This window comes from Candida metapsilosis (assembly GCF_017655625.1).
Source record: "Candida metapsilosis strain BP57 chromosome Unknown scaffold7, whole genome shotgun sequence".
Lineage (NCBI taxonomy): Eukaryota > Fungi > Ascomycota > Pichiomycetes > Serinales > Debaryomycetaceae > Lodderomyces > Lodderomyces metapsilosis.
This window is the reverse complement of record NW_027138165.1, coordinates 994758-1016672: the sequence shown is the minus strand read 5'-3', so window position 1 is coordinate 1016672 and position 21915 is coordinate 994758. Positions and strand designations below refer to the sequence as shown.

General features: G+C 37.9%; 11 protein-coding genes across 11 annotated transcripts; 3 read left to right on the top strand and 8 right to left on the bottom strand. All coding sequences in view use genetic code 12, as the record gives it.

Moving 5' to 3' along the window:
- Nucleotides 1-79: 79 nt before the first annotated feature.
- On the bottom strand, nucleotides 80-1441 carry I9W82_005016 (uncharacterized protein; the record flags this gene model as incomplete). Its single annotated transcript, XM_067694150.1, has 1 exon — nucleotides 80-1441. One exon carries the CDS (start codon nucleotides 1439-1441, stop codon nucleotides 80-82), a length of 1362 nt encoding a protein of 453 aa, XP_067546499.1.
- Nucleotides 1442-2228: 787 nt separating this feature from the next.
- On the bottom strand, nucleotides 2229-3515 carry RXT3 (Rxt3p; the record flags this gene model as incomplete). The annotated part of the gene is made up of 1 exon (XM_067694149.1): nucleotides 2229-3515. One exon carries the CDS (start codon nucleotides 3513-3515, stop codon nucleotides 2229-2231), a length of 1287 nt encoding a protein of 428 aa, XP_067546498.1.
- A 1235-nt stretch (nucleotides 3516-4750) lies between these two features.
- On the top strand, nucleotides 4751-5376 carry I9W82_005014 (60S ribosomal protein eL33; the record flags this gene model as incomplete). The annotated part of the gene is made up of 2 exons (XM_067694148.1): nucleotides 4751-4769; nucleotides 5072-5376. The coding sequence occupies 2 exons, from the start codon at nucleotides 4751-4753 to the stop codon at nucleotides 5374-5376; spliced, it is 324 nt and encodes a 107-aa protein (XP_067546497.1).
- Nucleotides 5377-5708: 332 nt separating this feature from the next.
- OSM1 (Osm1p) lies at nucleotides 5709-7160 on the bottom strand (the record flags this gene model as incomplete). The annotated part of the gene is made up of 1 exon (XM_067694147.1): nucleotides 5709-7160. The coding sequence occupies one exon, from the start codon at nucleotides 7158-7160 to the stop codon at nucleotides 5709-5711; it is 1452 nt and encodes a 483-aa protein (XP_067546496.1).
- Nucleotides 7161-7553: 393 nt separating this feature from the next.
- Nucleotides 7554-8891, bottom strand: I9W82_005012 (oxysterol-binding protein; the record flags this gene model as incomplete). Its single annotated transcript, XM_067694146.1, has 1 exon — nucleotides 7554-8891. The coding sequence occupies one exon, from the start codon at nucleotides 8889-8891 to the stop codon at nucleotides 7554-7556; it is 1338 nt and encodes a 445-aa protein (XP_067546495.1).
- A 362-nt stretch (nucleotides 8892-9253) lies between these two features.
- On the bottom strand, nucleotides 9254-10687 carry GWT1 (glucosaminyl-phosphotidylinositol O-acyltransferase; the record flags this gene model as incomplete). The annotated part of the gene is made up of 1 exon (XM_067694145.1): nucleotides 9254-10687. The coding sequence occupies one exon, from the start codon at nucleotides 10685-10687 to the stop codon at nucleotides 9254-9256; it is 1434 nt and encodes a 477-aa protein (XP_067546494.1).
- Nucleotides 10688-10926: 239 nt separating this feature from the next.
- On the top strand, nucleotides 10927-12393 carry SPO7 (Nem1-Spo7 phosphatase regulatory subunit; the record flags this gene model as incomplete). Its single annotated transcript, XM_067694144.1, has 1 exon — nucleotides 10927-12393. One exon carries the CDS (start codon nucleotides 10927-10929, stop codon nucleotides 12391-12393), a length of 1467 nt encoding a protein of 488 aa, XP_067546493.1.
- A 157-nt stretch (nucleotides 12394-12550) lies between these two features.
- I9W82_005009 (uncharacterized protein) lies at nucleotides 12551-13798 on the top strand (the record flags this gene model as incomplete). The annotated part of the gene is made up of 1 exon (XM_067694142.1): nucleotides 12551-13798. One exon carries the CDS (start codon nucleotides 12551-12553, stop codon nucleotides 13796-13798), a length of 1248 nt encoding a protein of 415 aa, XP_067546492.1.
- A 93-nt stretch (nucleotides 13799-13891) lies between these two features.
- I9W82_005008 (uncharacterized protein) lies at nucleotides 13892-14224 on the bottom strand (the record flags this gene model as incomplete). Its single annotated transcript, XM_067694141.1, has 1 exon — nucleotides 13892-14224. One exon carries the CDS (start codon nucleotides 14222-14224, stop codon nucleotides 13892-13894), a length of 333 nt encoding a protein of 110 aa, XP_067546491.1.
- Nucleotides 14225-14550: 326 nt separating this feature from the next.
- On the bottom strand, nucleotides 14551-19061 carry I9W82_005007 (rfc1; the record flags this gene model as incomplete). Its single annotated transcript, XM_067694140.1, has 3 exons — nucleotides 14551-15904; nucleotides 16344-18955; nucleotides 19011-19061. 3 exons carry the CDS (start codon nucleotides 19059-19061, stop codon nucleotides 14551-14553), a joined length of 4017 nt encoding a protein of 1338 aa, XP_067546490.1.
- Nucleotides 19062-19203: 142 nt separating this feature from the next.
- I9W82_005006 (uncharacterized protein) lies at nucleotides 19204-20538 on the bottom strand (the record flags this gene model as incomplete). Its single annotated transcript, XM_067694139.1, has 1 exon — nucleotides 19204-20538. The coding sequence occupies one exon, from the start codon at nucleotides 20536-20538 to the stop codon at nucleotides 19204-19206; it is 1335 nt and encodes a 444-aa protein (XP_067546489.1).
- Between the last annotated feature and the right edge of the window lie 1377 nt (nucleotides 20539-21915).

Below are 21915 nucleotides of genomic sequence, written 5' to 3'. Positions count from 1 at the left end.
TATTATTTTTGGGTATTTACCAATGCTATTGATTGAATTAAATGGTGTCGTTTTTCACCTCCTCCCTTGCTCTTAAATTCTATTGCTCCCATTTCTTTTCTTCAATCCACCCAATATTAACAATCTTTATCAAATCACGTAAATTAATACGCTTGTCATTTTTCAATACTCTATTGTCATGGATCAAAGAACAATAGACTTTATAATAAGACTCCTTAGGAACATTAGCTAATGAATCGTTTTCAATTCGTAAGGCTGCTTTCGTACGATCAGGGCAATACAACCATTTACGACGACGATAGTTCCATAGTATCGTACCAACATTTATATCCTTGCATACTCCCTTTTTGGATGTAGATGGGGTGGATGACGATGATGATGACGATGATGTTGATGTTGATGTTGATGCTGATGGTTGCTGTCCTGGTGGTGCAGCTAAATGTGTTTTAAATGGATCATATGGAAATTTGGAAGTAGACAGGCTTGAAGCCGTTGACGCTAGCAAGTTTTCAAACTCTTTACGAAGTATCGTAAAGTCAATATCACTAAACTGTGGTATATCGTGAATATTTGTGGATGATCCTGTAGCTGTAATATTATCCAACGCTTCTTCTTCCTTATCCTCTTCTTCTCCTTCCAGTGACTCTTCATCTATATTTTCAAAATGCGCTTGATGATGCCGTATAACATCTTGTAAAGTAGTGCGAACATTAAAACTGGTTTGATCAGAAACAACAGTGGTTGAAGACCCGACATCTTGATTATTCAATGCATGGCTATGTGTGACAACTGAATGGTTATTGGAATGAGTGGCTCCATTATAATGTTCATACATCTTGTCTAAACTCTTGAATTTTTTAAAGTCTTGTAAAAAATTTTCGTCAGTTGTATTGTAACCTTTTGCATTTCCAACTAATTTGTCAAATGCCATATGATCGTCTATATCATCATCAACAAATAAATCGTCAATCAGGTTATCTATAACGAAAGCGTCTTCTGATATTGACTTTAATCGATGTATAAATGAATGCCACTCGTGAGAGATTTTCTTGAAAAATCCTGGTGAAGATGAAGATGTTGTTCTTGTTGTTGTTGCTGATTTTGGTTTTGGTTTTGTTGTTGTAAAACTTTTAGTAGACTTCGTGTGAGTCACTCTCGTTCGCGGCAGTGGTGTAGTTGCTCTAGTGGACGGTAAAACAGAAGCAGGTGCCGTGGTTACTGTTGATGAAGTAGGTGTTGGAGTATTTGAAGTAGGACTATTGAGTGTCGTATAAGACGTAACTATGGGCTGACGATAACTGGATTTTAAATTTGCTTTAACTGGTGGTCTTTCGCTCGCTCCACCTCGTAGTTTTGGTGATGACTGTGATTTTCTTAGTTTAGCAAATGTAGATAGTTTGGTTCTATGGGTATCAGTTATGCTTTGAGTCTCACTACTCATGACTGTGGTACTAGAAGCACCAGTTATCATCATGTATTTCCGTCTGTGCAACTTTTTTTTAGCAGAAGCAGTAGCAGAAGAAAAAAAAAAAAATCAGTTGAGAATAACTTTGTTTTGTTGAGAGTTTAGTGCTTTTTCTGCAATGACGGAAAAACTAATGCAAACAGTTTTATTGTTACTGAATATGTAATGAGATGCAAATATGATTGAAGAAAGAGATGAGGGGATTGGTATATATTTATATCTATTGTATGTAATTCAATGTAAAGTTGAATTACGTATAATCCGAGGCTGAAAAGCATAACCAAAAAACAACAAGAAAAAAAAAAAAAAAAGAAATTTAAAACTGTACCCGCCTGAGACTAACCGCTGGTATTGGAAGGATTTTCTACCAAATACGAATGTAATTGCAACTGCTAGCAAGAATAAGAATTGCAATAATATTTATAAATGTAGACTAGAAATGATAGATAAAAGAGTAGTGTTCTACTAAAAGTAAGGAACGAGTATTACAATCACAATACCATTAACCTATTTCTATCAAATTCCTTTCTTATCGGAATTCGGAGAAAGAAAAAAAAAAAAAGAAAAATTAAACAATGAACCGAGTCACGTGTAGATTGTGCTGCAAAAGTAAAGAACATACCTACTGTTTTTGCCATGTACTGCTTTTAAACTACTGATTCATTCAACTTAACTAACTTAAAAACATGTTTTATTATCATCCAAACGAACTGAAATTACCCTGATATTTTTTTATGCACCCTTACTCACTCCTCTTCACTGCTCAACTAACCTCACCCCTCTCCTTATAGCTCTCCTTGATTCTATTATATGTATCATAATCAAAATTCCATCCACCTTTCTCTCTCATCAACTCATGATTCAATTCATAATCAACTTCGTTTTCCACCTCAACTCCTCGTAAGAGAGATTTATCTTGTAAAAACGATCCTCTTTCTTCCCACTTGATGTTATACACCACATAACTTAATCCTGAATGTTGATTGTTAGCGGATTGGGACAAGTTCCATGATCGAGAATTGATCCCATTGGCGAAAAATCCATGATATGATGGTAATGACGGAAGAAGAAGAATTTGAACTGATAAATCACCAAATACATCTTGGTCAACAGATTGAATAGGAGTGGTCTCATCTTTCACGCTATTTTCTGGATTTTCTTGTATCTGTTGTTCAGCTCTCTCGATTGTTGACTCGCTCTTGCTAGAACCTTGATTTGATACTTCTTTTGAAGTTTGATGTAAGACATTTATAGGTTTTAAAATATCCTTTTTAGTCCACTTTTTATTCCATACACTTAAATCAATACTATCATTGAAAAAACCCATATGTAACAAAACTTGTAGTATATCAGAATCATCAGTATAAACTCCACTTGCACCACCCCAAAGCTCCCGGCTCACCAATTCATTACTATAATCTTGTTTAAACTCAACAATATATCGAAATGGGATTTTGATTTCAATTATGCTATTGATGTATTCTTGTGGTAAAGGGGGTATCATGGGAATATACTGAGTAGACAAGTTATTGGCTTTAAGTTGCTGTTTATATGCCTTTTTGATCTCATCAAAGCGTGAAATAAGTGTCGGTTTTAATCCATAAAGGGAACGTGTTTGAAGTGTTTCCCATGTAGTTGTCGGGTTGTAAACTATTGAACCAATAAAACGTCGATCAGGAAAAAGTTTTTCTACAATTGACTCAATGGGTTTGATGTTTAATTGTGGTTTACTTCGCACGGATGGGGTGGCTAGAATTGTAGTGATGCTGTTGTTGGCCTTGCCTGTAGAGACGTCGCTTTTTGATTGAAGTTGTTGCTGCTGCTGCTGCTGCTGCCCACTTGGATTATCAATTACATGATGATGATGGTGGTGATGGTGATGATGATGGCTTGGATGTACATGGTGATGGTGGTGATGATGATTGTGTGGTAAAGATTGTTGTCCTGGTTGATTTTGTGTTTGTGATGAGAATGCATGCTGAGAAGCTTTCACCGCTTCCTGCTCTGTTGTTGGTAAAGGCGAATATTGGACATTCGGTTGAGTCAGCATATTTAATCAGAGCCAGTTAATGGAATGATGTAATGTGGAGTAGATCAATTGAACTTTTCCGAACACAATTTGCTGTATCACAATGCTGTTGTCTCCGTAATAAGGTAACAAATATTGATTATCAAGCCACAACTACTACGATGTTAGTTTCCTGAATTCCCTTTGAACTGAATAGTATGATAATAAAATAATGAAGTCAATTCGAATTGACTAGTTTTCTGTTATTAACTATGAATGATGCCTGTTTTTTGTTAAAGTAAAATGTTGGATGATTGAATTTGCGATGACTTGCAATTCCGAATTTTACTCTCGCCTGAGATTTTTAATTTTTTAATTTTTAATTTTTTTTTTTTTTTTTGTTCTGTTTCTTGGGGTTTGTGTGTTGTTCAGATTGATATAGAAATTTTGCGAGGAATTGTTATTTTTGACTGTGGCAAAGTCAGTGATGATCTTTGTGAGTAATGTATGAACGCCATTTATTGTAGCTGAGGGATTGGTATCTGAGCAACAATCAGGACAGTCCTGTTGTTCCTAAGCCAGAGGTTAACTCTTTCCATCGTAATTTTAAAATAAGCGAGAGGGGTGAGGGGAAAGATTTTATGATCGCTTAGAAACCATCTGCAATGGGGGATAGCCACAATAGGCCACTATATATATATATATACAACAAGAACCTGAGTATACCCTCCCTCGAGTACGTTTCGAGTTGCAAGTCTGACTGAAGTATCATCAAATTGTCTGGTTGTTGGCAACCACCACCACGCGGTGTAATTTTTACAACCAAACATCAACAGCAAAAGATGGCAGAGCTTCATTTTAAAACAATGGATACAGCTGGGTCTTGGCTGTGCTGATAGCTTTCCCCGTAACAAACTCTTGAAATGATTCTAGTATATAGCGACATCACTATAGCAACGAAGTCTTCTTTTAAATTGATTGCCTCATAGTTTTACTAAGAATAAGGGTTTTACACGTGCATAGCATTAGGGCTCTGATTTATTCTTTTTTATGTGATGCTACCACCTCACTTTTAACAACAGAAAAAAAATAAATTTGTTAGAGTAAAATTTACTATGAGGTATCTGTATTACATAATAAACTTTTGGTGGATTACATAATACACTATACACACTCTAATCCACGCAAAGAAAGAGAAAAAAAAAAAAAGTTGACTCTTCAAATTTTCACTCAGTCATTAGAGTTCAACAAAACCTCAACCTATACAAATATCAACAATGGCTGAATCACACAGATGTATGTTTTTAAATCGAAGATGAGATATTGAACTGGGATAGCATGTGCTAAATGGGAGTGATCATAGACATTTGAGCAAAAAGGGATACTCGTTATTCCATTGGACACGAAATCGAATGGAAGACTTGAGAAGGATATTATATCAACAAGGAATCAAGACAACGAGGAACTGGCATGGCAAGAATGCTTACTGCAAGCTCTTGCGTCTCGTGTAAAGGTTTCCATCAAATGATACAGATCACATTCCCTGGCCAACATCCCATATTCTTAAACCAAAATACTAACTTTTTCTTTTCTTCTAGTATACGTTAAAGGTAAACACATCTCCTACCAAAGATCCAAGAACGTCACCAACCCAAAGGTTTCTTTGATTCAAATTGAAGGTGTTGGTTCTCCACAAGATGCCAAATTCTACTTGGGTAAGAGAATTGCTTACGTTTACAGAGGCCAAAAGGAAATTAGAGGTTCTAAAATCAGAGTCATCTGGGGAAAAGTTGCTAGAACTCACGGTAACAATGGTTTAGTCAGAGCTAACTTCAAGAAGAACTTGCCACCAAAGACTTTTGGTGCTTCCGTTAGAATCATGTTGTACCCATCAAACATCTAAGCTTTTAACAAAGTACAGTTAAAGGAAAAGCTAAGGGTAGATAAAGAAAGAAGATAATCATGAAAATATACAATAAACCACTTACAATGAAACGGGTCTCAAAATCAAAAGCAAAACCCATAAATTTTTCACATATTATAACTGAATGGACGGGGAGTCGAATACAATAAAATTACTCCTTTTGTTTATTTAGGTACGGCGAAGAGAGTGTGTATGAAGAAAGTGTGTAACTATATAGTTAATGACTTTGGTGTTAATATAAAAAGAGAAAAAGCATTTATATATAAAAACCATTTGCATTGTAGAGTGTACTAAGTAAAAACTATATACTTTTACCCTTTTAGGATTTGCTGGCTAACTATCTTGCCAAAGACAACACATTCCAATAAGGAACTACCACCAAGTCTGTTTGCACCATGAACACCAGCACTAACCTCACCAACAGCATACAAGTTTGGAACTGTTTGACCTTTTGAGTTGATAACATGTGCATTTGGGTCAACTTCAATTCCACCCATTGCAAAGTGAATAACCGGAGTTGTCAATCCGAAATAGAATTCTGGTGAGATTGTATTACCAAATGCGGTTCTTCCCACCAAATCCCTCTTGGATTTAACAACATTGCCATAATCTTCAAAAGTTTGTTCCAACTCAGCCGTAGTTAATTTATCATTTTCAGGGTTTATTTTTTGCAACAACTTCAACAAGTCTTCAACATTTCCCTTTTGTAGTAATCCTTGCGAAGCATAAAAATCAATGTGACTTGCAGCTTTGGGATAATCGTCACCACTAACAACAAGTACAGAGACATAACTTCCCACAGCCAATCCTAATTCATTCTCGTGTTTTACTTCACAATTTTGTACAACAGCATCAGTAACGACATCTCTTGTAGTCAATTCATTGATAAATCTCTTACCATTGGGCGTCAACAAAATACCTCCAATACCACGCATAAGCTCACCACAGAGGAATTTCCAGTGTGATCCAACATCATCCAATTTGATGAAACCGGTTGGATGTACTTGGATTTGATCCATTTGAATCAAATGTGCACCAACATCCCTCAATGCTACTTTTTGACCATCGCCAGTTGTCTGCTCACCGTTAGATGATGGGAATTTGAGCAAGTCAGGACGATATTGTTTAAGCAATGACGTTTCTAAATTCTGTGTATCAGCAGAGAACCCACCGGTTGCCAACACAACGTTATCGCCATATTCAGTTTTCACCTCATTGGCGCTCTCATCTTGATATTGCACCCCTTTCACTTTATCACCCTCAGACAAGATCTTTACCAAACGGCTATTCTTCAAAGTGGTCAATACATCAGGCTTGTTTCCTTGAATCTCCTCGATGCGCTTAATCAAAGTCGAAACAATAGCAAACCCTGGCGGTAATTTTCCTGCCCCTTTATGAGTCCTTGCAAATGAGTGACCTCCCAATTGAGCAACCAGTGAAAGGTCAATTTTCAAATCTTGAGTCAACCATTCAATTGCGTCGCGTGACCGTTCGGTCAACTCATCAACCAATTCCGAATTACATAAACCCTTTCCTGACTTGAGAGTGTCCTGTTTAAACGCTTCCACTGTATCATCATTATTCTTTTGATATATAGTAGGCACTCCATTAATTCCTGAAGACGCTTTGATTGAATTACCACCCAATTTAGCAGTTTTCTCAATCAAGGTGACTTTATGATTGTTTGAAATAAGTTGCAAAGTTGTAGTTAATCCTGCAAGGCCGGAGCCAATTACAATGGTACTGTTGGGAGATGACAGCATTGTGGGGAAAACTTTAGTCACCACTGACTTTAATACTGGATAGAACTGAATCTTAAATAGTACAATAAAAAGGGTGACAAGTACGAATCGTTTGAAATAAAACACCTTGGCTAGGGATTGAAGAAGAACGAGGTGTAGAAAATAGTAGTGATTGTCTTATTTATAGGTCCAATTATCCCAAAGAGGGTTCTGTAAATTCACAATCATTCCACATTGGAAAGATCAACTGATTTTCCCTATTTTCGGATGCGCTTACGCAAAAGAAAAAACAGAAAGCCGAGATTATGTAAGCCGATTAAAACAGAGAAAGGCTACAGAGGGTAACAGCAAAACCGATAAAACTCTTCAAATTGGGTCTACGTTATAAAGCATTACTAAAGCTAAGCAAACTCTCTAAATTTTTATGTCATCCCTTTCAAATTTTTCAGGAACAAATCTCCAATGCCTTGCATCTCCGTGATCATACTTTGATTTCTTCAATGAGCCCAGGGGTGCATTGTGGATTGATAAGTTGGCTTGATTTGTTAAGTTGATGAATTCATCTGGTGGAGTCAAGTTTGTATCTTCCGAAAGTTTGCTGTAATCAACTTCATCGAACCATCTAGTTTCCCATTTAGTGCCTGTTTCCCTTTCCTTCTTTCTTAATTCTCTTTGTTCATTCTCAATCTTGGATTTTTCCTCTGCAATTAAATTGTAATCCAGCTTCTTGATTGCCTCAGCTACTTTCTCCCATGCTCTTCTGGATTCAAACTCCTTTTGTTCCTCAATTGGCTTAACACTCAAATGGACAGCTTTTAATGCGTTTGCATCATAAAACAACTCACCAGTCTTGGAAGTAGGAGTTGCTGATCCTTTAGTAATGTAGGATTTGCCAGACCATTGTCCATGTATTGTCACCAAGGCATTTTCCTTTGAAGAGCTGGACAAACTGTCGCGGTATATTCTTGCCTTGAATGTGTTTTTCTTTCCTGAAACCCAGCCTCTGCCGCTATATTCTATAACTGTATAGTAACCGTTTGAAGCTTGTATATAGGAGGTACCTTCCAACTCAACAAAAGGTGCTGCAGTGATTAACCCTTCGATATGCAAAGGTGGCAAGGTGATTAAGTAGTTTTCATTCAAGTCATTGTAATCTAAAAGAGCATGTCCATATTGTTTGATGTTTATAGAAGTTGCTGAGATTTTGGATGTGATACCATTATATCCTTGCAACATGACATTATTCTTTTCGTTCCTGATAGCGTATGCAGTCACCGGTGGATGGTGACTAACTTGTTCACTCAACAAGATGGTCTCACCCAACTCCTCATTTTGCCATTTCCCAACAAAAACTTCACCCAAAAATGGATTCAATGGCTTCTTTTCACTTCCCATACTTTCATTTCTTGAACAGTATTGAGATTTCAATGTAGAAATAAACCATTTGGTAACGGCAATAGCTCTTTTCAAATTCATGGCATCAATAATTGCCGACTCCGAATCCTCGGGTACGGTCAATTTATTTGGGGCAATAAATAAATCGGGATGCTCGGCCCAATATTGCGAGTACTCCACAAGCGAAGTTGGTGATAAGATGAATGGAGGTGCAGTTAATGAAGACAAGTCACCATTAAACGATGCAATTGATTTGAGGAAAGACGTCCATGAGTGTGAACTTGAAGCCGTTGAACTGGAAGCTGAAGCGGTTGATGATATTGAGGCTGGTGAGCCCGGTCTAGCGTCGGATGACATATTCGAAGAAGGGGATATCAAAATAAACAATCTATAATGTGGGTAGGTAATAGAATGAATTTGCGTTGCCGTTGTCCTTTTCACAGAGGGAGAGAGAAAAAAAAAAAAGGCAGAAAGTGGTTTGTCGTTAATCATTGTTTGTTTCCCTCCGATATAATTCTCTCATACTCTTCCGTTTACATATGAAAATTAACCGTAAACGAGGAGAGTATATAACTCTTCCAGCAGTCTATTCTACGAAAGGGTTGTTTCGGGCTGTATGTATTAGGATCAGTGGCTCGTAAATTAAATGCTCTATGTATCTACATACTCTGTGAGTCGGCCACGTCAGTCAAATTATTACCGACGACAGTGACATCACTTTATAGTTTTATATAAATTTGCTTCCGGTTCAATACAATTACCGTTGAAATCCATACAGCACTATAGCCAATCAAAATCAAAAATGCAACCGTATTTGACACCTCTAACGTATTGATCAGCATATTGATCAACCCAGTCAATAGATTTCCCAACAAGAATGCTAGTAACCCGTTATTGTTAACACTCTCCAATAATTCCGAAGTTAAATTGGACGGCTCTGGTAGGAACTTGTCTATTAAGTTGTATGCCAACAAAAATGTAGCATTGTAGGATACCACCCATAAGACATACGAAGCGTTGGCCAATCGTCTTGAAATGCTTGTGAAATTATTAGAATTATCCACAATACTGAACAAGACTTGATAAAAAACTGTGGCTATAATCAACCCCTGTGTGGTGGACACGGTTAAAAGATTGGACCCTTTGCGGGGTGCCTTGGCTTTACTTATGGAAATCAAATTGTTCCGTGTAGGATACTCTGTTAAAACAAATGAACCAAATGATTGACCAAAGATGAAAATGGTAAAGTATCCCAAGAACGAGTAGATACCTTCCTTGTTCATTGTCACAAAGTTTACCAACCTGTTTTCACTAGACAAAATAATCTCAAGCGCATTGGTCTTTTGTAATATAAATTCATTCAAGGCGATTAATGCAAATGCAACTACTACTCGTGGTAGTATATTAAGAATTGGGTCCAAAACTCCCAATAAAACAGGCAACAATCCCAACGTGATAAAGAAATTCCAGTGAATACCATACTCTGTGACATGTTCCTGATACTCTAATTTCTTAACGCTAACAAACCTGGCAAATCCCAATACTAACAAAGGTAGTGCTTTTATCGTACTTTGCTTAATTATTCTCAAATACGCCTTGAAGCTGAACTTGTACGAAGACTGAGATTTGATTAATTGTCGCGAATAGACTAACCCCATGGAAAATACAAAGGATCCCACTCCTAAATCCATCATTGACGTGCCCCATGTCTCCACTTTGGCAAATCTTCTAGGGAAAATTTTGAAATCTACTGCCAATATGGCTAAATTGGTAATTATCAACATGTGAGACCTATAAGCGGTAAGAAATTGCTTCCGAGTCAAAAGTGCATCCGTTGCTTTCTTCTCTTTATGGTGATCTCGTTTCTGTTGGCCAGTCGTGTAGTGGTTTAACAAGTAAACAAGCAATGATGGAATAAAAATTGAGTAATGTAGAAAAGATGGGTTGTTGTTATATATCGTAATGGCCGTAAGTATTGTTAACACGTTAATCACATAGTCATATACTAAGGGCAATTGGGCAATTGAATCTCTGATGAATTTGTACGATAGGTATGAAGTTAATGCCACCGAAGTCACAAAGTAAATCTCCTCGATTGATCCACCAGTCAAATCCGATACGAAGCTCTCCTTCAATTGTTTCAATGACGACATGTATGGTATATTAGAATCACTGGTCCCAATTGATGTCTCTTTGACAAAGTTGTTGTACAATTGAGGGGAAAGTTTTTGTTATTCTTAAACGAAAGAAAAATGTTTTTGGCATGCGATTCTTTTGTAAAACATTTCAACAACTAACTGTCGGAGGGTGTTGCCACAAAATACAGCGAGTGATTCGATAACTGACGTTCCTTTGACGCTTATCCCCAATATCAACCAAAGAGTCCAGTGAAATGGCGGAATACGAATCTGGAAGCCCGGGGAATGATAAATCGTCATCCCCATCAACACCATCTGATGAGCACAAAAATTCAGAAATGGTTCATAATCAGTCCAGTTCAAGCTCATTAGACAACCCTGATGAGAGCCCTGCTTCATCAAATACAAGTCCCATGTCCTTTCCCGAGCACCCAAAGTCCCCACGTTTGACAATCTCGCATTTGCACAATATGCGTTCCAGCGATTACAACGATTTCGTGGTATATTCTGACTCAGATGACATTGCGTCTCAAAGCTCTTTGGATTTACAAAACGATGAGTCAAAACCAGGGCGGAATATTCGAAATCAGTTGAAGAAGTTAGCTCGAAGTCATAGTTCAGATGAGGATGAAGAAGTAGACGAAGATGAAATAAATGTTTTAAAAGCTGAATCGCAGAATGAGAGGTCGACGCCACGCAAAGACTTTAATACAGGGACTGATTTGAAACCTTTGTTTGTTGTTGATGAAACTCCCAAGAGTAAGAGGAGCTCGTCATCCTCGCGGACGTCTTCGCCACGAAGAAGATCTTTGTCGCCGAATCCCGATGAGACTCCAAGCAAACGAGCGAGCAAGCTGCGCGGAAAGATACGAAGGAGATCCAAAGAGCCAAGTGAAAAATCTCACAAATCGTTAGAGAAATCAGGTACGGGGTACACATCAATGCCACCATCTGGTAAAGTGTTTAGAAACATGTTGATATTGGAAGAAAGCTTAAGAGAACAGGTTATACAACAAAGGGCAATGAGAAGGAAGTACTTGATCTTTTTAGCAATGTTGTGCTCAATCATTGCAGGATTAGCCCATCATTTGTTTATTTTAGATGCCGCTGTTTCTTCAACGGGGACAACAAGATTGATTTTAAAGTTTCTACTTATATCAACGGTGATTACATTATTGTTATATCATTTATCAGGAGAGTACCAAAAGACCATTGTCCTTCCAAGAAAGTTTTTATCGTCAACAAATAAAGGCTTGAGACAGTTGAATGTTCGTTTGGTGAAAATCAAGACACCACTTTCCGATAAAGTTACCGACTTGATACGTGAGCTTTCACTTTTTGTGGTGAACTTTGCTTTAGAGGTTTTCCATAAGCTATCACCCAGCTCAATACAAAATAAGAACTCAAAGATTGAAGTGTTTCTTGTTACTTGTCAATCGCAATGTCAACCCCGTATAGGAGTGACGGATGTGAAATTGTTATTGAATGCCAGAGTATTCAATGTTGATATTAGAGAAGGCTGGGAGATCTATCGCAGTGAATTTTGGATCAATGAAGGTGTAAGAAGAAGAAACAATTTACTATCTTTCATAAATGGTGCTAAATTGGAGAAAAAGCAACAGTTGAAAAGACGTAAAAGGACAATGTCAACACCACAACAAATGATGCCTTCAAAATTGAGCGAAGAAAACTTGCATAAACTAGATTCGTCAATGAAATAATCTATAGTTGGCTGTTACATAGTTAATACTGAATGCCTACTAGGGAAGGGAAGCGAATTTTGTGTAATCAAATTTGATAAAAAAAAAAAAATCTAAAACCTCATCTCTCTCTCTTTCGGAAATATTCTAAGTTCAGTTATTTGCGAGGCCAGTACCCATGAGTGAGCAAGTCAAAAGAAAGCAACCTTCCAGGAAGGGAAAGAAAGCTTGGAGAAAGAATGTGGATATAGGCGACTTAGAATCAAAGCTTCAGGAAGTAAGAGATGAGGAAATTATCAAAGGTCCTTCACCAGAGGATGATTTTATTATTGATGAAACTCCAAGCATGTCCTTGAAGGAGGCAAAGGCCCCAAAGAAACTCAAGACTCAAGAGATATTAACCAACAAGTCCAAAGTTCCTGCATTAGTTAATAATCGTGCTAAAAAGTCTGACACTGTACAGGGAGTGAAAAAGACTGAAATGTTGAGGTTACTAAAGTTACGTGGTGGGAAATACAAAGATGAAAGTATAACCATGGCAAGAATTGAGCAAGATGGGTTGGTGAATGGTGATGGTGAAGATCTCTGGGATGACGATAGTTTAAGCAAACAGAAATCAAAGATTCCTGATTACGGAACTTCGACAGCTGAAGTTACCAAAGCTACAGTTGTACCATCAACCTTGCGCTTGAAACCTATACAGATCACAAAGAATGACTTGACTGAAAAGATGGTGCATGCAGGAAAATCATATAACCCTTCTTTGGAGTCATGGAAAGAGTTGATAAACCAAGAATACGGTGTGGAGTACAAAAGGGAATTGACTAGACAATCTATGGAAGATCATAAATTGAAAATCCAAGAGCTCATGATTACTTTAAATGACAATATGTTGTCAGACGATAGCGATGGCGAGGAAGAGAAAGAAGATGAAGAAAAGAGCGGCGTTGCTGATGGTGATGAAAAGGATTACTCATTGTCTATAAATAAACCAACCAAGATCAAAATTAAAACAAAGTCAAAGAGAAATAAGCAAGCCAAGCATAAGGAAAGAGTCAAGTTAGAACAAGAAATCAAAGACTTGAAGAAACAATTGAAGGATCTTTCTAGTCTAGATGAGATTCTACAGAAACAACAACAAGAAGAAGCAGAAGCCAAGTCAAGGACAAAGCCCTCTGAGAAACCAAGAAGTCTAAAGAGAAACAAATTGCATAAACATGCGCCAATTGATACTCCATTGGAATTGAAATTGTCTGATGAATTAACCAGCAACTTGAAAAACTTGAAACCAGAAGGTAATTTATTCTATGATCAAATGTTGAACTTGCAATCAAGTGGAAAGATTGAGAGTAGGGTGCCTGTCCACAAAAAGAGAAAATACGCCAAAAAAGTCACTGAGAAATGGACTTATAAAGATTTCAAATAGATACTACTCAATTTATACTTTTCACTTTCTTTTTATTTCATTCACTTAAATAAATTTGTACATCCCTCTTTGTATACACATTCCTTAGCTACTCTATGAAAAATTCCAATCTCCAAATACGTATCCTCTGAACAACCTATCTCTCAAACTAAAGAATTGGTTCCTATATGGTGTGTAGTATCTTTGTTCAATCAGTTCAATCGTCTTGAAACTCTCTGGTGCTGTAGGCTCACTCGTTTGGCCTCGATGTGTTCCCGTTAGATAGAAATCCCTTTGCATCATTTTGTGGTCCCACTGATCTAAAAAGTAACGATCGTTCTTCCAACCGTTGTCCCAATATCTGATAAATTGGACACCGTGACCTGCTAAGCCGTAGAAGGCTGCCATGATGGCATATGGTATTAAACCCTCAAATGGTACAGGCATTATGTATTATATGACGTTGTTGTTGAAGAAGGGTGTTAAAATATGAACGTGTAGGTGGTTGAGTTAAGTACAAGTCAGCGCAAATGGTCGATGATGGACGGTTTGGGGGATGTATTTCTTCGTGCTTACTGCAAACTCTTCAATTGTTAGGTTTGAGAGAGAAAAAAAAATTATGTTCACTGAGATTCTGATTGGAAGAAAAAAAAAAAAATTAGTGTACATTTGTGCTACAGTACACGACTAACCTTAGGGTGCAAAAAGGGGAGCTCCTCCGACTAACTATTTTACAGTCAGTGTTTACTAGTTATAGTCTCTATTATTTAAGTCTATTCATTCAACTTCCAAACAACTTTGACAAATTTGTCCATCTTCACTTTTTCTCTCAGTTGGGCTAAACACCATTCATCGTGAGCTAAAAGTTGTCTTGGGATTGGCCTTTTTAATGGATCCTTAATCAAACATCTGGCAATAAATCGTTTGAATTCAGGAGTCCAAAATATACTATCTGTAACACTATCCTTTAATGATAGCTCACTTCTCAGGACCATTTCAACTACTTCAATCGGTCCTAACGAAACATCGATGGGGAATTTTCCATTTGCAACTTCCAACATTGACATACCAAGTGACCAAATGTCACTTGATATTGAATAGTTTTTACCCATTATACGTTCTGGGGCCATATAATATTGTGTACCAACAAAGGTTGATGCAAGAGAATTTACCGCCTCACCACTAACTCCAAAATCACATAGCTTCACGTTTCCTTTCGAATCTAGTAAAACATTTGAAGGTTTGATGTCTCTGTGTATAATGTTTTTCAGATGTAAGTAGTCCAATCCCGACAATATTGAATTGGCGATTTTGCCCAATACTTTCTCACTGATTCGATTTGTTTGGTCTCGTTTTGCAACTTCTTTGTAAATTGCATCTAATGAATGGCCATCCATAAACTCCATCGCAATTCCAATCAATGATTGCTTCTCTAAAAGAAAAGTGCCGTAGTAGTTTACAATATTTGGGTGTTGGCACTTTTTGGCAACATCCAATTCTCGAAATATCTGTTTTTGAACATCAGGGTTGGAGTCAGCAACTATCATTTTCAATGCAAAGACTTGCGTCTTGTGTAATTTTCTAATACGGCATTTAGTGACTGAGCCACTGATTCCCTCTCCTAACTTCCCTACTTCTTCAATGAGGGTGTTATTTGCGCAAATATGCCAATCCTGAGATGTAAGTTGTTCAAGGTAGTGTTTGTTCTGTAAAAACACATCAAGACTCGGTTTCGATTGGTCGTATCGCTGCAGCTCCTGGTTTTCATTCAGCACCTTTCGAAGTCTACTCTTGTCGTTGTCTTCTATGTTGCCTGTTGTATTCGTCGATATTGGTGGTGGTTTTCTCTTCAATTTCAGAGAGTCCGAGGACAGCGATGAATTTGCAGTGTTTGGAGTCGTTGATAAATTAGATGATGAAGACGTCAAGTTAGAATTGGTAACTAGCTGTGGCAGTATCTTGTTCCGAGCTGGTAATTGTGGTGGTATATCTGAATCATGAATACTCAACTGGCTAAATTGTCCTTCGCCAACATCTCTGGACGTCCCTGGATTCAACTGTAGCTTTGGTTGGGCATTATTCAGCGTTGGTGGAATGGCCAATGTGGGTAGCGGCCGATTATTCAGCCTTCGCGTATTCGGAACCTTAAACAATGGAACATCAGACATGACGGTATTACAGGTGGTTTGAAAAATTAAATTGATGCAAAAATATTGCCTTCACTGAGAAAGCTTTTGTGATGATGGATCGTAGCTAGAGTTGTTTGAGCTTTCAAATCTTGTGTTTTATTCAATTCGTTTAATTTAAAAAAAAAAATCGCTTTGAAAACAAACGAACACAACAACATTCTTTTTGTTACTCTGAAGTAAGAAGAAAAAAAAAAAAAAAAAAAAAAAATTTTTTGTGTGTGATTGCGCTGAAATGCGCACGCGCTCTTTGTCTCTCTCTACACTACACCTCATTTTAAGACGTGTATCATAATAACTTCAAAAATCGGGTTTAAAGTCAACAAATTGTTTAATTGCAGCTACATTTCAATACTTTAGCCTATTTTTTTTTTACTTACTTCTTCTGCTTCTTTTTACTTGCTGCTCCTCCTTTGGTAGATCTCTTGGCAGTTCCACCTTTGCCAACTGGAACCTGTTTAATCAACTTGTCTTTCTTTGTATCAATCTTATCACTATCCTCTCCTTCAGCATCATCCTCAACATCTTCCATATCATCATCCACAACATCCTCATAGTCCACTTTTGCTGGGGCTGCTTTTCTACCTCCAGCACCAAATGAATTTCCTGTTTTGTATATGACCGTTGGATGAATAGCATTGTTGTATTTACGAGTAAATGCTGTCTTGGATTTCGTATCCAAATTAATAGGTTGGTTTAACATATCACTTATATTATCGTAATCCTCCTTCGTCAAGTAATACGCATCCATTGTTTCGATCGTCTGGTCTATACCAGCCACTCCTTGTTGTTTGATTGGGATGTTTAATTTAACCCACAATGGGTTCAAATAATCTAAACGCAATTCCTGTTTCGTAGTTGAGGTTTTCACTCTAGTGTGATATTGCAACTCCTGTAACATTCTTTGATACTTCATTTGCTTTGAGTTTTGTCCTAACCAAGCACTGAAATTCAACCTGCCGGTAACTTGGCCTGCCACTTCGAATGATGGCTTTACTGTAGACATTAACCCATGGAATGGTAACAAACTCCATTGCTGCTCACTAGATCTAATTAACGAGTTGATAGAATCAGACAAACTAATGTCATCGGCAGCTTGTGCCACATGTTGGATAGGCGATCCGCCAAGTCTCGATCTTGTGTTTAAATAATTCTCTTGTATCATCAAAGGAGCAAAATCAATATCATTAAAATACAAGTCAAGCTTTTCATTCAAGTTCTGATTGGGTCCCGACCAAAGACCAGATGATAGTAATCTACCAGCAATATCAAATGGCTTTAAAATGATTTGTTTCTTCCAACTGGCTTGGATCTCCTTGACATTATTTGCACCAATGAGCTTTTGTGTTTTTGAAACTGTGGAAAGCAAGTTTATCATTTGCCTGATATCATTAGATGTTGCTTGAACTAACTGACCAATAATGTTAGGGTCCAACTTGATACCTTCACGCAATGCAATTGTCATTAACCTACTTTTCACTTCGTTTTCTGTTGGTCTCCTAAATGGCAAATCGTACGTTACCCTATCAAAAGTTCTCATTTTTGGTAACGACTTATCATTACAAATCAAAATCATGGGCATGTTCGTGATTCGACAAAACTGCGACAAGGCCCCGGCTCCACCATGATCACCACTTGACATTCCATCAACTTCGTCCATGATCAAGCAAATTTTTCTGCCATTGCCAGTCTGCTCTTTATCATCACGATGCTTGAAGAATCCAATAACCGAAGTGTTGTTCAAAACCGACTTGATATTTGCATTCAACAATGATTTCGAACGAACATCAGACGCATTTTTCTCCAACACATCAAATCCTAAAGAATTTGCCACCATATGTGCTGCAGTAGTCTTACCTATTCCCGGTGGACCACTAATTAAAGCTGCTCTATAAGAATCGGGACTATCCATACCCCCAGGAAAATTTTTGGCCTTGTTCTCAAACCAACGTTCTAACCAATTGCGCAATTTCTGAACTTGGCCCTTGTTTCCACATAGTTGGTTGAAATCTTTTGGCGCATGCTTGTCGGTCCATAACCTATCCTTGGCTGCAACTTCTTGGGAAGCAGGTGGCAGTTTTTGTGATGGTCCCTTTGATGTGCTTTGTTTGGCTGCAGCAGCTTGTTCCCTCTTTCTTCTTCTCTCTTCCTCCGCTCTTTCCTCCCGTTCAGCTTTCTCTGCCTCCTCCACAATTTTCCTCTCTTCTTGTTCTCTCTTTTCCTTAGCTTTCAAAGCTGCTTCACCACTGCCACCATCAGCTGGCATACTTGATAATAATTGAAGAAAGCCTGCCTCGTCTATCGCCTTAATTTTGAACTCTTTAATCTTCTTGACTTTGGAAGGGCCAGCATCAGAACCAATCACCACCAAGCTAGTCTTTCTCGATATAGACTTGGTCACTTTTGCACCATACTGTTGAGCAGTCAGCTCGGCGGTGTTTCGATCCAATGAAGGCATTTGGCCTGTAAACACAATTGTCAATCCTGTTAAGCAGTTGGGTTGAGCTATGGGCAAGTCAACCAGTGTCGCAGTAGTCGCGTTTTGTTGAGATTTGAGAGCAAAGAAATTGACTTTTTCACTCTCATTCACTTCGGGCAACTCTGCGTCTGGAATTTTCTTGAGTACCTCATCAATGGACTCGCCACCAGCGGGTGCTGGCGGTTTTGGCTTTGCCTCCTTCTTTGTAGTTGCCTGATGTTTCTTGGGTGATGGCTGAGCTTGTTTCTTAGGTGATGGTTGAGATTGTTTCTTAGGCGATGATTGAGATCGCTTCTTTTGCGGGCTTGCCCTTTTCGGGGCCTCTATCTCCATAATATCGTCGTCGTCATCATCGAACCCAAATTCATCATCATCATCGTCGTTGTCTCCACCGTCAAACTCAAATTCTGAATCCTCGTCTAGATCAATCACTTCTGGTTTAGACTTTGTAGATGCTGTAGTTGGTTTAGTTCGTTTTGGATTTGGTGATTTCGTCTCCTCTACTTTGCGTTTCTAAAATTATAAAGTTAGTACTCAATTGACGCGAATTGATAGAGCTTAGACATACCGTACCCGACTTCCCCTGTTGGTTCTTGAAAAAGTCTTGAATATTGACCATTTCGTACTCGGTCAAAATGCTGTTGGATTAGGGTGCAACGCGTAACAGGAGGAGGAGAATAATTTTCATCCCTACAAAAAGAAAAATATTACAGTGTGCGCTAACATTTTTACTCTAAATTTTGTCTTTTTGTATGCAAATTCTACTTACCGCTGGATTCCTTCTCCAAAAACTCAGTCCACAACGATACAAAGCTTTGTCTCGATTGAATCTCGTTTCCGTTTGAGTCCACTTTAGTCTTGCCTCCTTTAGCATTCGGTACATGTTGCAAACCGGCAGCGACTTTTTGCAGGTGATCCCATTCAAGCAATGCACTGATTAGTTGTAACGCCTCAAATTTCTTTGAATCTCCTCTAGGGAATTGTAAAAAGCTGATAAATACGTTGGATAGTAGCTCAGCGTCCACCGTCTTGTTCGAACCTTCGCCTCTCTGTTTCATCATTGTCAATGCCTTTGTTAAATGCTCATTCAAAATCACTGCCTCATGACGTAGCTTTCCTATAAGTAGTTGCTTGTTGTTTATCTCCTTTTTCAAATCTGCAATTTCGGTCGATTTTAGTTCAGCCTCTATGAGTTGTTGCTTCATGCTTTCCACTTCAGCTCGAAGGGTCTCAATGGTATTGTCCTTCACTTCCAATTGTTCAGATAATGTATCAGTCTTCGCCAGCAAGGACAGCTTCTCCTTCTCAAACAAGTCATGGTTTGTTGTTATGAGGTTGTTTAGTTCCTCTATTTTGGCATTGGCATTATTGATCTCAACATCTTTAACTTCGAGTCGGTCCTTGTAATCATTTACCGAGTCAGCCAAATCTCTCTTTTCTTGATCAAATTCACTTTGGGCTGCTATAAGCTCATTCACCTCCTGTCTCAACTCGTGCACTATTTTAGACAATTTTGAATTTTCGTTTTCCAAGTTGTACTTTTCGTCTTGTAACTCCTCAATCGTTGACGTGTACTGCCGTCTAGTTTTTGTTAATGAATCACTCAATTTTTCACATTCGGTATTAAGAATTGTGTTTTGTTCTTGAAGTTCGGTATACAACTTGCGGTCAACTTTGTTGGAAGACTCGTCTTTGAGTGAGCTCTTTAACTTTTCATTTTCACTTTTTAAAATTTCATTCTCCTCATTCAACTTATCTAATAGATCGGATTTTTCTTCTAGCTCAACTTCTGCTTTCTTCATATTAGCAAATACACTTTTGAATGATGATACTCTGCTCACTAGGTGTTCATAGGATTGTCTAATTTCGTCCCTTTCCTTCTCCGCTTTCTGCAACTTCTCTAGTAAGGATGCCTCATCGCTGGCCTCCACTGTAGGATCTGCAGTAGATTCCCCATTAGGCTCGATAGTTTCTTGTGTAGTTTTCGAGTCCTCTATTGCTTTGTCCAACTCTTTTTCAGATTCTTCAATTTCAGGTTGTTTGGTATCCTCTTCTGTATCATCTTGCTTTTTGCTCTTCTTTCTATTTTTACCCATCTTGGATATACTAGCGGCTGAGATATCAATCAAAATGGATCAATTGTGATTTCGTTATTGTCAAGGTCTCGAGTAAAATGTCCTTTTTTTTTCACATAAACTGTTTGATCCAGATAATTTTTTTTTTATTTTTCTCTCCGCTGTCGTGTTGTGTTCTCTTTGCAAAGCTTGACAGCTGAACATAAGGGTAGATACAAGTCCAGTTCTAGATTAAAGACTACAATGTAGGCTATTGGAGGAGGCACAATCTGCCTTATGTCAACTCAAAGGTGTATACACATGCAGGCTCACATTTGTAATAAGAGAATGAACCGACTGTACTTAGGACATTGTCGTGTCGCGTCACAATATCACGACACTGCAAAAATTTTGCAATCAAATGCCAAATTTGGCGGAAATGTCAAATGAGTGCTCCGTTACTAATGCAACTGCTGTTATCAAGAGCTCGTGTGCATCATTTTCTATCACATGGTGATGATTGCACCACTCTACCACGGCACTAGTAATTGTGCTAATGTAAACTACAATTCGTTGCTCCCGTTTGCAAAATTTAATGCAATCTAGTCCATCGGAAACAAAGTCGTCGAAGCGAAGCGTTTCCTATGTTGGTTGTACGCATGAGCTCTGTTCATCCTCGGGTAGATATCTTCCCCACCATGCTCGTATTTGTAAAAGGTTCCATCTGTCAACCAAATTGAAGGGGTAGAAATTTAGCTTCTCCATTCAACCCACCAAGCCATTAGTTTAAATGAAGAAGAAATTGGTCGATAACTTATCAAAGTCTCAATTTAAACATGTAAACAAAGCATTTAAAGACATTTCCCTTTATCTTGCAAGGGGGTGCAAAAAACAAAAAGGCGAGAGAGAAAATAAGAATATGGGATCTAGATTTGTGTTTTTGTTCATTGTTGCCGTTTTTGTGCTGTTTATTGGGAATCTCTTCTTATTGTTCCACACCTACCAAACATTCATATAGTGTGATAGCAATTGAGCAATGCCTCATCACCATCGTACATATGGTTGTGGTTTTTTTTCTATGTGAACGGGTTTAAAGTGCCACCCTACTGACACTTCATCCTTCTGTCAACCCTGTCCACTCTGTCCACTCTGTCAACTCTGTCTACTTTTAAAATCTGAAATTCTCACGTTTGGTGCATTGTCTTTGTGTGCAAGTGTTCTTCTCAACTTTACTTTCACAACTAAAGCTCCTTCTTGCTCTCTATTGTATATATGCACCTTAAATTAAAGAATAATAAAAAAAAATAAAAAATAAAAAATAAAAAATAAAAAATAAAATAAAATAAAAATTAAACCACATACGTATGACAAATAACTTCTTCATTTGATCGTTCAAAGGTCAATATATATCAAATTAGA